General features: G+C 39.2%; 1 protein-coding gene across 1 annotated transcript in view; it reads right to left on the bottom strand.

The window, feature by feature from the left end:
- The window catches only part of LOC124284821 (E3 ubiquitin-protein ligase MARCHF5-like), a 68791-nt gene extending 57575 nt beyond the window's left edge, over positions 1 to 11216 (bottom strand). The window contains exons 1-3 of the mRNA XM_046720943.1: positions 10931 to 11216; positions 9713 to 9919; positions 8945 to 9075 (exon numbers count right to left, since the gene is read on the bottom strand). Coding sequence (XP_046576899.1) covers positions 8945 to 9075; positions 9713 to 9919; positions 10931 to 10949 — 357 coding nt within the window. The 5' untranslated portion in view covers positions 10950 to 11216. The remainder of the gene's footprint in view (positions 1 to 8944; positions 9076 to 9712; positions 9920 to 10930) is intronic.
- Between the last annotated feature and the right edge of the window lie 2307 nt (positions 11217 to 13523).

Genomic DNA, 13523 nt, shown 5'->3' with positions numbered 1-13523 from the left:
CAGATACACTATGTACACTTAGTTATAGTTCTGTACAGATACACAATGTACACTTAGCTATAGTTCTGTACAGATACACTATGTACACTTAGTTATAGTTCTGTACAGATACACTATGTCTGTACAGTTACACTATAGTTCTGTACAGATACACTGTATGTACACTTAGCTATAGTTCTGTACAGAGACACAATGTACACTTAGTTATAGTTCTGTGTGCACAGATACACTATGTACACTTAGTTATAGTTCTGTACAGAGACACAATGTACACTTAGTTATAGTTCTGTACAGATACACTATGTACTTACTTAGTAGTTCTGTATGTACACATGTAGTTCTGTACAGATACACAATGTACACTTAGTTATAGTTCTGTACAGATACACTATGTACACTTAGCTATAGTTCTGTACAGAGACACTTAGTTAATGTACACTTAGCTACTTAGTAGTCTGTACAGAGACACAATGTACACTTAGCTATATAGTTCTGTACAGATACACTATGTACACTTAGCTATAGTTCTGTACAGAGACACAATGTACACTTAGTTCTGTTACAGATACACTATGTAGTTCTTAGATACACTATGTACACTTAGCTATAGTTCTGTACAGATACACTATGTACACTTAGTTATAGTTCTGTACAGATACACAATGTACACTTAGCTATAGTTCTGTACAGATACACTATGTACACTTAGCTATAGTTCTGTACAGATACACAATGTACACTTAGCTATAGTTCTGTACAGATACACAATGTACACTTAGCTATAGTTCTGTACAGATACACTATGTACACTTAGCTATAGTTCTGTACAGAGACACAATGTACACTTAGCTATAGTTCTGTACAGAGACACTATGTACACTTAGCTATAGTTCTGTACAGATACACTATGTACACTTAGCTATAGTTCTGTACAGATACACAATGTACACTTAGCTATAGTTCTGTACAGAGACACTATGTACACTTAGTTATAGTTCTGTACAGAGACACAATGTACACAGTTATACATATAGTTCTGTACAGATACACTATGTACACTTAGCTATAGTTCTGTACAGAGACACAATGTACACTTAGCTATATAGTTCTGTACAGATACACTATGTACACTTAGTTATATAGTTCTGTACAGATACACTATGTACACTTAGTTATAGTTCTGTACAGATACACTTAGTTATACTATGTACACTTAGTTATAGCTATAGTTCTGTACAGATACACTATGTACACTTAGCTATAGTTCTGTACAGAGCTATGTACACTTAGCTATAGTTCTGTACAGTACACTTAGCTATATAGTTCTGTACAGATACACTATGTACACTTAGCTATAGTTCTGTACAGATACACTATGTACACTTAGCTATAGTTCTGTACAGATACACTATGTACACTTAGCTATATAGTTCTGTACAGATACACTATGTACACTTAGCTATATAGCTCTGTACAGATACACTATGTACACTTAGTTACAGGGATGTACAGACGCTTTGTACACTTAGCTATAGTTCTGTACAGATACACTATGTACACTTAGCTATAGCTCTGTACAGACACTATGTACACTTAGCTATAGTTCTGTACAGATACACTATGTACACTTAGCTATATAGTTCTGTACAGATACACTATGTACACTTAGCTATATAGTTCTGTACAGATACACTATGTACACTTAGCTATATAGTTCTGTACAGATACACTATGTACACTTAGCTATATAGTTCTGTACAGATACACTATGTACACTTAGCTATAGTTCTGTACAGATACACTATGTACACTTAGCTATATAGCTCTGTACAGATACACTATGTACACTTAGTTATAGGGATGTACAGATGCTTTGTACACTTAGCTATAGTTCTGTACAGATACACTATGTACACTTAGCTATATAGTTCTGTACAGATACACTTTGTACACTTAGCTATAGTTCTGTACAGGTACACTATGTACACTTAGCTATAACTCTGTACAGAGACACAATGTACACTTAGTTATAGTTCTATACGGAGACACTTTGTAGCCTAGTAATAGAGCTGTGCTGAGATATTCAGGTACACTTAGGTAAAAGTCTTCCTGGCACATCTGGATGTACAATGAGCATGTGGTTGACTATTGTATGAGGATGAGTATGTAGTCTTCCAGCAGTCACAGCGGACACCAGAACAGTGACCTCCATGAGTCTATATGTACAAACTTCACGTTACGAAGCTGGGAAATGAAGTGTGTAGGTCCCCGCTGTCAGCGTACTTTAGCTTCCCTTCCTGTTCAAATCAAAGCAGTCTGCAAGTCTACCGATGCCTAAAATGAATCCTCAGGAGATTTCTGCACCGTTTACTTGTTCCCATTTCCAGATTATATCCGAGATTTGACTCCCAAACATAAAGCCACACCTTATCACAAAATCTTGACCTAAAATACAATTTTGACACTTAACAATACGATCTTAGCAATGAAATGATTGTTAATCCCATTCCTTAACATATACTTACAATAACTGCAGCAATAAGAAGATTGTAATTCTAAAATGTTCAGGGAGACTTACATTAATTGTAGCATAAAGAAGATCATGAATCCATACTTTCACATTAACATACAATAACTGTTGTGCTAAGAAGAATGTAAATCCTAAAGTTTCACATGGACTTACAACAATTGTAGCACTAGCATCACTTTGTGGAACAAGCACCACAAATGGCCCTTACAAACAAATGTCCCAAGAGGCCATTGCAAGCATTACGTCATGACCACAAAGTATTGGGGTTAACAAGGAGGCTGAGGCTACCCATACATTCCTGCAGACAACACGATGTTCAGTAATCCAGATGGGCCCCTCTGAGTATTGTCAGCCATTGATCAGTGCCCACCAGGAACATTCATATCCCAGCGCCAGTAATGGTGCCGGCCTGTCCAGGTGCTTCCTTTGTTAGATTGAGCGATAAATGTAATTTGTTGAAGTGTACAGAACTGATGCTCTGCACCACAGCAAGCAATGAAGCGAAGAAACCATTATGGTGATGTGTTGGGAGAAATGCAGGAGAATAAGCACCTCCCCCCTCATTCATTTATTGAATGTAAATTGTGAGAATGCATACACTGTGTTCTTCCACACTCCTAAATCTATCAAGATCCGTTTTAGAATTCCTCTTAAGAAATCCATGCTTCTCCTAAGACGCAGACCTGCAAAGATTTGGATTAGAAATGGTCCTCAATAACCCATGCTTGTCATAAGAGGTGACTAACGGGATCGGGTGGTCAGACTCGCTGACTTAGTTGACACATCTCATCTTATCCCAATTGTGTAGATCGATGCTCATGCTGTAGATCACAGTATTGTCTATTGTCGATTATTTACAGACCGCCGCCATATAGCTGGAATATTGCTGAGTGCGGCATTAAACAACAACCAAACCAAACCTAAGATGCAAAGAAATGGACCATGTATCAGGTTGCTGACCTGTTTCATGAATGTCATTGTATCCCAATTGCATAGATAAATGCACATGATGCCAATCACTGGATTGTCTGGTCCATACTCGATAACTTCTAGGCCTCCTACCATGATTACTAAGCACTGTGTAAAACAACAAACAATATCCACACAGCCTGAATGTACAAGTTGTGAAACCCTGAAACTATTCATTGTGTTCCTCTATATACTCTGCATATATACTCTAGGATCCTCAATACACACAAACTATAACCCCTATGTTACTCTTTCTAAGATGCTTAGCGGTTAGAACAATCGAAAAAAACAAACATTATCAGACAATAAAGGTATAGTTTTTTGATGACGTAACAATTGAATGACGTTATCCCGTCACTGCGCCATTCTAGTGAATTTTTACATTACGTCACAATGTAAGCGACGTCATGATGCATGTCAGTTGTCATCGCCTCGTACGGCCTCCTACAGTAAACTACTCCGTTGCATCCCGTTTCTTGGTTGCAGTTGCTTCACGAAGCTAACATCACTGGTGGAAACATTACGTTTATGTTTTACGACAGTTAAAATGTGTCAATTCGACTCACAAGTTTTCAGCGACACGGTAACGTTCGCAATGTTTACATTCCCACAATGCAATCGTGGAATGTCGCTTGACTACTCAGCTGGATGTACTGATCTAAACTTACGTTGGTAGTAGAAATGCGACGTTCATATTGCCCCATATGGTTTACGTTAATGACAGATGTAATTAAAATAATTCAGAGAAGATATTTAATCCGAACATAAACTGTCATCAAACTGTTATCATTTGTTTTTGTCTGGTAACGTTCGTCTTAACGTAGGGGGGCAGACACATCAATAGAACAGCCAGCCAGTAAGCCCTGTGCGAGGATTTTTAATTTAGGTCACCGACACCGTCGTTTGTTTTCTGCCTTAAATTAATCGTAATTATCCTTAGAAAGTATTAAATGTGGCATCTTAGAAAAGAAATACAGTTCGCTCTACCACCATGTATAGTGTAATAAAGCACACTTTTGCCCTGAACTATTATAACGTTAAAGCACTCGGACACAAGCGTCCTAGTACTTTAACTATAATAGTTCAGGGCGAAAGTGTGTTTTATTACACTATACATGGTGGTAGAGCGAACTGTATTTCTTAAATACAACATGAATGTATACACTATGTCACTCCTCCCTCCATACACCCTGAATAAATACACTGCATTCTGAAAGACATCCAGAATCTATCCAGGTCTTTCTCTGTGCATCAATAGGTGTGTTCTTCAATACATGCACAATGTATATCATCATGTTATGGGTTTACGAACACTTAAGAACATCCATTGTTGTCGATTATATTATATCTATATGTAACATGTACAAGTGTAAAACATGTTACTAACTTAATCCTGATGCCTTCATCTTAAACAGAAGCCATCTTCTGAGTATTTACAAAGTCTGCATGGGGCAACCCACAATGTTATATAGCAAGACTGAACACTGCCACCCAAAAAACCTATGATTCTACGATACACTGATCCTCCATACATCCTGAATGTATACACTGTGACACTCAATACATCCTGACTGTAAATACTGCAAACACACCAATAACATGTACACAGAATGACTCAATACATCCTGAATGTATACCCCAAGTCCCTCAATACACCTGAATGTATACTCCAAGTCCCTCAATACACCTGAATGTATACACTGTGTTTCTCCATACACCTGAATGTATACCCCAAGTCCCTCAATACACCTGAATGTATACACTGTGTTTCTCCATACACCTGAATGTATACACTGTGTTCCTCCATACACCTGAATGTATACAGTGTTCCTCCATACACCTGAATGTATACACTGTGTTTCTCCATACACCTGAATGTCTACCCCAAGTCCCTCAATACACCTGAATGTATACACTGTGTTTCTCCATACACCTGAATGTATACACTGTGTTCCGCCATACACCTGAATGTATACACTGTGTTTCTCCATACACCTGAATGTATACACTGTGTTCCGCCATACACCTGAATGTATACAGTGTTCCTCCATACACCTGAATGTATACACTGTGTTCCTCAATACACCTGAATGTATACACTGTGTTCCTCAATACATCCTGAATGTATACACTGTGTCACTCAATACACCTGAATGTATACAGTGTTCCTCCATACACCTGAATGTATACACTGTGTTCCTCAATACACCTGAATGTATACACTGTGTCACTCAATACACCTGAATGTATACCCCAAGTCCCTCAATACACCTGAATGTATACACTGTGTTCCTCAAAACAGCTGAATGTATACACTGTTTCTCTATACACCTGAATGTATACACTGTGTTTCTCAATATACCTGAATGTATACATGTATACACTGTGTTCTCCAATCCATACACCTGAATGTATACCCCAAGTTCCTCAATACACCTGAATATATACCTGTGTTCCTGTGTTCAATACACCTGAATGTATACCCCAAGTCCCTCAATACACCTGAATGTATACCCAAAGTCCCTCAAAACACCTGAATGTATACCCCAAGTCCCTCAATACACCTGAATGTATGCACTGTGTTTCTCCATACACCTGAATGTATACCATGTTCCTCCATACATACACCTGTTTCCTCCATACACCTGAATGTATACACTGTGTTCCCTCCATACACCTGAATGTATATCCAAAGTCCCTCAATACACCTGAATGTATACCCCGTCCATCAACACACCTGAATGTATCCCCAAAGTCCCTCAATACACCTGAATGTATACCCAAAGTCCCTCAATACATCTGAATGTATACCCAAAGTCCCTCAATACACCTGAATGTATGCACTGTGTTTCTCCATACACCTGAATGCATACACTGTCTTTCTCAATACACCTGAATGTATACACTGTGTTTTTCCATACACCTGAATGTATACACTGTGTTCCTCCATACACCTGAATGTATACCTAAAGTCCCTCAATACACCTGAATGTTCCTCAATAAACCTGAATGTATCTGTGTTCCTCAATACACCTGAATGTATACCTGTCCTCAATACACCTGAATGTATACACTGTGTTCTTCCATACACCTGAATGTATACAGTCCCCAATACACCTGAATGATATGCACTGTGTTCCTCCATACACCTGAATGTCCCTCAATACACCATGAATGTATACACTGTGTTCCTCCTCAATACACCTGATGTATACCCCAAGTCCCTCAATACATGAATGTATACACTGTGTCCATACACCTGAATGTATACCCAAAGTCCAATACACCTGGAATGTATACCCCAAGTCCCTCAATAATGAATGTATACACTGTTCCTCCATACACCTGAAATGTCCCATGAAATAAGTCCTCAATGTATACACCTGAATGTATACGCTGTGTTCTCAATACACCCCAAGCTGAATGGCATCCACATGTTCCTCCATACCCCCCTCAATACACCTGAATGTCTGCCCCAAGTCCCTCAATAAACCTGGATGTATGCACTGTGTTCCTCAATACACCTGAATAGCTTATATGGCCCCCAAGTCCCTCCCTCCCACACCTGAATACACCTGAATGTATACACTGTGTTCCTCCAATACACCTGAATGCATACCCCAAGTCCCCTGTGCTTTTATACACTGTGTTCCTCCATACACCTGAATGTATACCCAAAGTCCCTCAATACACCTGAATGTCTACCCCTGGATGTATACCCCAAATGAATGTTCCTCCATACACCTGAATGTATACCCCAAGTCCCTCAATACACATGAATGTATACACTGTGTTCTCCTCAATACACCTGAATGTCTACCCCAAGTCCCTCAATACACCTGAATGTATACACTGTGTTCCTCAATACACCTGAATGTATACCCCAAGTCCCTCAATACACCTGAATGTATACACTGTGTTCCTCCATACACCTGAATGTATACACCTGTCCCTCCATGCACCTGAATGTATACACTGTGTTCCTCAATACACCTGAATGTATACCCCAAGTCCCTCAATACACCTGAATGTATATACACCTAATGTATACACTGTGTTCCGCCAATACACCTGAATGTATACAGTGTTCCTCCATACACCTGAATGTATACACTGTGTTCCTCCATACACCTGAATGTATACACTGTGTTCCTCAATACACCTGAATGTATACCCCAAGTCACTCAATACACCTGAATGTATACACTGTGTTCCTCCATACACCTAATTTATACTCTGTGTTCCTCCATGCACCTAATGTATACTCTGTGTTCCTCCATGCACCTGAATGTATACCCCAAGTCCCTCAATACACCTGAATGTATACACTGTGTTCTTCCATACACCTGAATGTATACCCCAAGTCCCTCAATACACCTGAATGTATACACTGTGTTCCTCCATACACCTGAATGTATACCCAAAGTCCCCCAATACACCTGAATGTATACCCCAAGTTCCTCAATACACCTGAATGTATACACTGTGTTTCTCCATACACCTGAATGTATACACTGTGTTCCTCCATGCACCTGAATGCACCCCAAGTCCCTCAATACACCTGAAATCCCTATACACTGAATGTACCTGTGCATACAAACACGTGACTTTCATAGGGTGGGTAAAAAATAGAGCTATTTTTGGTTTCATGAATTCTCTTGAACTTCGATACAATGCTTAATTATAACACTTCTTTGTGTTTTTATACTGTTGCCTATGCATGGAAACTTGATTAAGTAGCATATTTATGTCAGACCGATTAGGGGATCACCTTGTTGTCATTAGGGATGCTTCTCATGGATTTTCTTGCATTTTTGCTATAAGCGGGGATTGTAATGGCCCGATCGAAAACATATTACAATCGAATGTAAGATGATAGGATACTTGATGATCCAAGGCGCTGCAAAAGTAAGTAACTTGCTAAGCGTTAACAATTGACACATGCTGACAACCCAGAAGTTAGTTAAGCTAGCGTAGGTATTTGACTATGAAATGACAGTCCAAACGATTATAATCAATCGATTATCGATCTGACACTACCAATAATCGATCCGACAAAATGTAACGATAATCAGCTCTATTTTCCATACACCTGAATGTATACCCCAAGTCCCTCAATACACCTGAATGTATACCCCAAGTCCCTCAATACACTATGAATGTATACCCCAAGTCCATCAATACACTATGAATGTATACACTGTGTTTTTCCATACACCTGAATGTACACAAGGTGTACCTCCATGACAGGTACCGGTACATACCTGCATGACAGTCCCTTACTCAACATGAAAACATGAAAGACACCGGTACATACCTGCATGACAGTCCCTCAACACGAAACATGAAAGGTACATATCTGCATTATGGCAGTTCATTCTGCATGTAAGTGTGGTGTAGAAATGACAAAAATGATTTTACATAAAAAGCTTGATAGGAACGTACCTGCATGACGGTGACTGCACCGTACGTGACTGCGGTCCAATAAACTGAACCAATAAAAATTCCACCTGCCACAAAGGGACACATCTTGTAGATGATCTTGTCTGCTATATCCATTATGTACACAATTGGACCTGGAAATGCAACCATATTGTTTGCTATGTACATGTAATTACATATTCCACATTTCACATACACCCCCGAAATGAGCTGGTAACTTTATTCTACCCATCTCTTAGTATGTCCCTCAACCCTGATTGTTCCGTTGCAAATTTCCTCTTATGTTTACATCATCTCTTTAAAATACTAAAACAGGCAGTTCAGAATCTGGGGCCAGATCAACATAATATTCTTGTTTGAGATATTTACCCTTATTTTTGCAAAACAAATTAATGCTTTGACAGAAATCATCAACTTTTTTTTACTAATTTATGTTTCAATCCACAACAATCTACAAGGCTTGCAGTCGCGACATTCATGGCCACAACACTGCGATATTAAGTTTTGTGGTGAAAGGGTTCTAGTTTCGGGGATGTCAAGGCGGCTACTGTGAAAAGGGTGTTTTTCAGAAAATTAATCTCAAACCTGCATCTGAACCCACTTACTACAACTTTGCCTTCTGACCAAGTTAAGTCTTATGACAAGAAAACAGATTTGTTTGTGTATATCTCAGTCAGTCATGAGATAAATATTATAACTTGGAAAAGTCACAATTTGGCTCTCTTGCTTTACTTATCAACTCACACATCATCTCATAAGTATTTGCCTCACCTAATTTGGGAAATATGATCATGTATTCAGTATTGCATTGTGGGCAGGCTACTTTGGCTGTGCTATTTCCCTTTTGTTTCTCATCTATCCATCGCTGCAGGCAATTCTGATGGACCCATTTTGTCGTTCCTTTACACCGACACGGGACGCACCCATGCAGCATCACGATCATCATCATCAGTGGCAAAACAAACCCAACAAGAACGTCTGAAAGGAAAGGAAGGTTCAGTATTCTCTGACCCTGAAGTGAAGTAAGACTTAACAATAACATAACAGTCAAGATTATAACACTTATAAAAGTACTATTCATGCATGTCTAGCTGTCTGAACTATCCCAGACTAAAGCCTCTTTATAGCACAAACTGCAGCATAACACTCCAAACCAACCATCCTTTTGCACTATCCACTAGACCACCAAGTTGACCTTGGAACTTGGATCAGGGGGTCGGACTGGCTGGCTTGGTAATGCATGTCACTATAGCCCAATTGAGTGAGCAACAATGAGCATGATTTTCAATCATTGGATATATATGTGTTTTACATCTATTGTCACTAATGTCACTACCTGTAATGTCATACGCATGATGACAAAATAAATACTACCATTATGCAAAGTTTATGACTACGCTTAGTTTTCATTACACCTGTAGAGCCATTCTGAGAAGAAACTTTTCTGTGGTATTTTGTGAACTGGAGCTCCAGTTGTGACCCTTAAAACAGTTGATAATGAAGAGATGTGATTAATGCACTAGTAGTCATAAGGCACTACCTGTACACATTCATTCCACATACAACAGCAGTTTGTTGCAAAAAGCTTTGTGTCTACTGGCTTGGACTTTGCATCATCTGCACTGGATACTCGTCATATTACGTGAACAATCGTAAGATGATCTTACTACCATATAGAATGTTACCAGACTGGCTTCACTTGTGTAAAGAGTCACATACAGCAACAACAATTGTATTATCATAATTTCTCAAAGATATGATATTGACTTCAAGAGGACAAACATATCATTTCATACTAATGGATCTATTCACATGTGACCCCACATATGCCACCTTTCAATAGTTATCACTTCATTAATTAACCAAAAGTCGACTATACGAGATTTGGGTCAAACTGGAATTTACTGGGAAACAGAAATATGGATTAATGACAATCAGGCGACAACTAACTCAAGTTGATATGCACTCAAATAAAAGTATTCTAGTTACCGGGTGTCGACTTCATCATCTTTTAACCTGCTTTGGGCCATTTCCGTCACAACTCGGTGCTATAAGTCTATGAGGGTAATATTTATGAAAACACTGTCACGGACAGTTTAGGGCTTTTCCTCAAACACGGCTGTCATTCATTGTCTTCATTCAACCACAAGCATGTAAATAAACGATATAAAGCAAGCAATATGCCAGTAAACAACGTGTCTTATCTAACTTTCACATAATGCGTGAGAAAATTATCAGTTGATACAGCGGTCACGGAAAAAACCGGAAACGTTTGTTGCACCGGAAGTGGACGAACTCCGGGAGCAGTCATTTCATTAAAATGTATAGATAAATCGGTTTTGTCTTTGAAATGATGTATCTGACAACAGAAATGTCAAATTATTTTGGTTTGTTGCTTGTAAACATGTAGATGATAAATAACTATAAATCTTTAACATATCTTAAACTACACTTTAAACTATCTTATAGGAAATATCAAAATTTCAAACTGAAAATGTCATGTTTCACTGTTCATCCAACAAACTTTTTTGTGTTTAGAAAATGCGTTCTTGAATATTAATAGTCTTATCGTCACGGGTCAAACGTAGGCAAGGGATTTATTCATAATAAAACGCCGATCCCACTGAAAATGAATATTCATTGAGATTGGGTTTATTCAAGATCTTCATATTCCAGTCTTACTAGTAACATTGGGAATTGGACACTCTACATTGATGCTGACTTAAGTCAAATCGTGTTCCGTCAACACTTAGTCCATTCCAAAATAACGAAGCACCCATAAATTTACGAGGCACCTGTCCACATATACTATAGCTCCGCTCATTGTGAGCTAAGTATATTTGAAGTAGATCAGCTTTACCAAGGGTAATCTTGACCACAATTGAAGTTTTCCCAAAGAGTTTAAGAAACTTGGTTAAACTTTCAATTAACACTCAGATCCCGAGTTCCCCATGGTGCTAGTTTTGTCCACACGACTTCAGTAACTGCCTGTAAATCACCGAGGGGCCGATACAGACTAAGAGCAGACAGTTTGAAGTGCCAATCCCACTTGCAGCCACGTTAATGAATGAATGAATTGTTTATTAAAGCGTCACGCATAAAATACGAACGACATGAAGGTGAATTATTCCTACAGGACTGTATTCGTTTTTACATAACTGTTTACGATGTTTTGCCTTGAAAGCTGTCTATAGTTTGCGCCCAGGTTCCCTACGACGACGTACAGGTTATAGGGGCAGATCGTATAACACTATTTTTCAAAACATCTAGAGAGAAATCAATTTTCAAAGGCAACTATATTTTCTCACTACTTTATGGCCCGGATGAGGTTGATATTCGTATTGTCATGGCAACCAGTATCGCAGGAGAATTGGTGGACTAAAACCTCGTCACTATCGTAGCGTAGAGTCGAAAAAGGTGGACAGGTAAATATAAAACTGTTTGAAGAAAGTTCATTATAAAGCACTTTTCATTTGCAAAACAAATGGCATGGAGAAAGAACATTGTTTTTGTAAACACATTCTGAAATTAGTTTGATAAAACATTTGGGTCCAATTCCTTTAATTCAATTTCTGATTCTTGAACATGTCGGACGCCATTCGGCACGGACACGCTGAATCTTTGTCACAGGGTCTGTTTCATTTACCCAGCCTTGCTGAATACCGTACATCCTTGGCTACATCTGGCGTCGTTGTATGTGCTGTGTTGTCAGCTCCAGCATGCATGTTCCCGATTGTCGTGGTCTTGTGTTGGCGACAACGGTTTGTTGACGTCATTTGTTTGTTTTGCGGAAAGGAATTGTTGTGATTGTATTGTTGGAGTCATAGTACTGTTATTTATTACCAACACCTAAATGTGTTACCGTCCGTGGTGTAGTGGACTGAGCGTATGCAGGGAGAGTGGACATTGTCCGCGTCGTCAGAATAGACGTAACAAGATGAAGGCGGTAGCCTCGTGGTTATAGCGTTCGCTCGTCCCAATGGAGAACCAGGTTCTATTCCTACATGGGTACAAATTCCATTTCTGGCGTCCAATACCTGCAACTCTCACGCATTTGGCTTGAGACTCACACTTTATTACTCATATCACGCTCTCGCAACGAAACGACCCTTTCGGCATCTCCATTTTTTTCTCACATGGGGTTGGAAGCTCTGCGCGTCCCCCGTCATTGCTGCAAGCGGCGTAAAAACATTTTCACTCACTATAAGATAAAACTTGCTATCACCCAGGCTGGCATTTGCCAGTCAGGATAATGTGTCTGAGTTTGGTGTCTCCACGCTTGCACAACAATACATTATAAAAACGGCCTATAGATCGCCAACAACTGCATGGAATTAAGTAGATCACCATACTAGAGACCATGGGGACTTACAGTGCTTTTGCTACCTGTATGGTCTCTAGATGGATTTAAACCATCCCTTCAGCTGTTAACATCTGTATGCAAGGTTAGCCATTTATATGAAATCGACATATATACTACGACTGAAAACTGTGGTATATATAACTATGCTTTGAATGACGTTGGCTTACACACCCAACATCCCCATCCCTCCCCCTCGGGGACTACGGATGTGGGCTTACA

Source organism: Haliotis rubra, unplaced genomic scaffold (genome assembly GCF_003918875.1).
Source record: "Haliotis rubra isolate DU_JTF1 unplaced genomic scaffold, ASM391887v1 Scf345, whole genome shotgun sequence".
In the NCBI taxonomy this organism is placed as follows: Eukaryota; Metazoa; Mollusca; class Gastropoda; order Lepetellida; family Haliotidae; genus Haliotis; species Haliotis rubra.
Note: the sequence above shows the minus strand (reverse complement) of the source record. Positions and strands in the feature narration are given on the sequence as shown.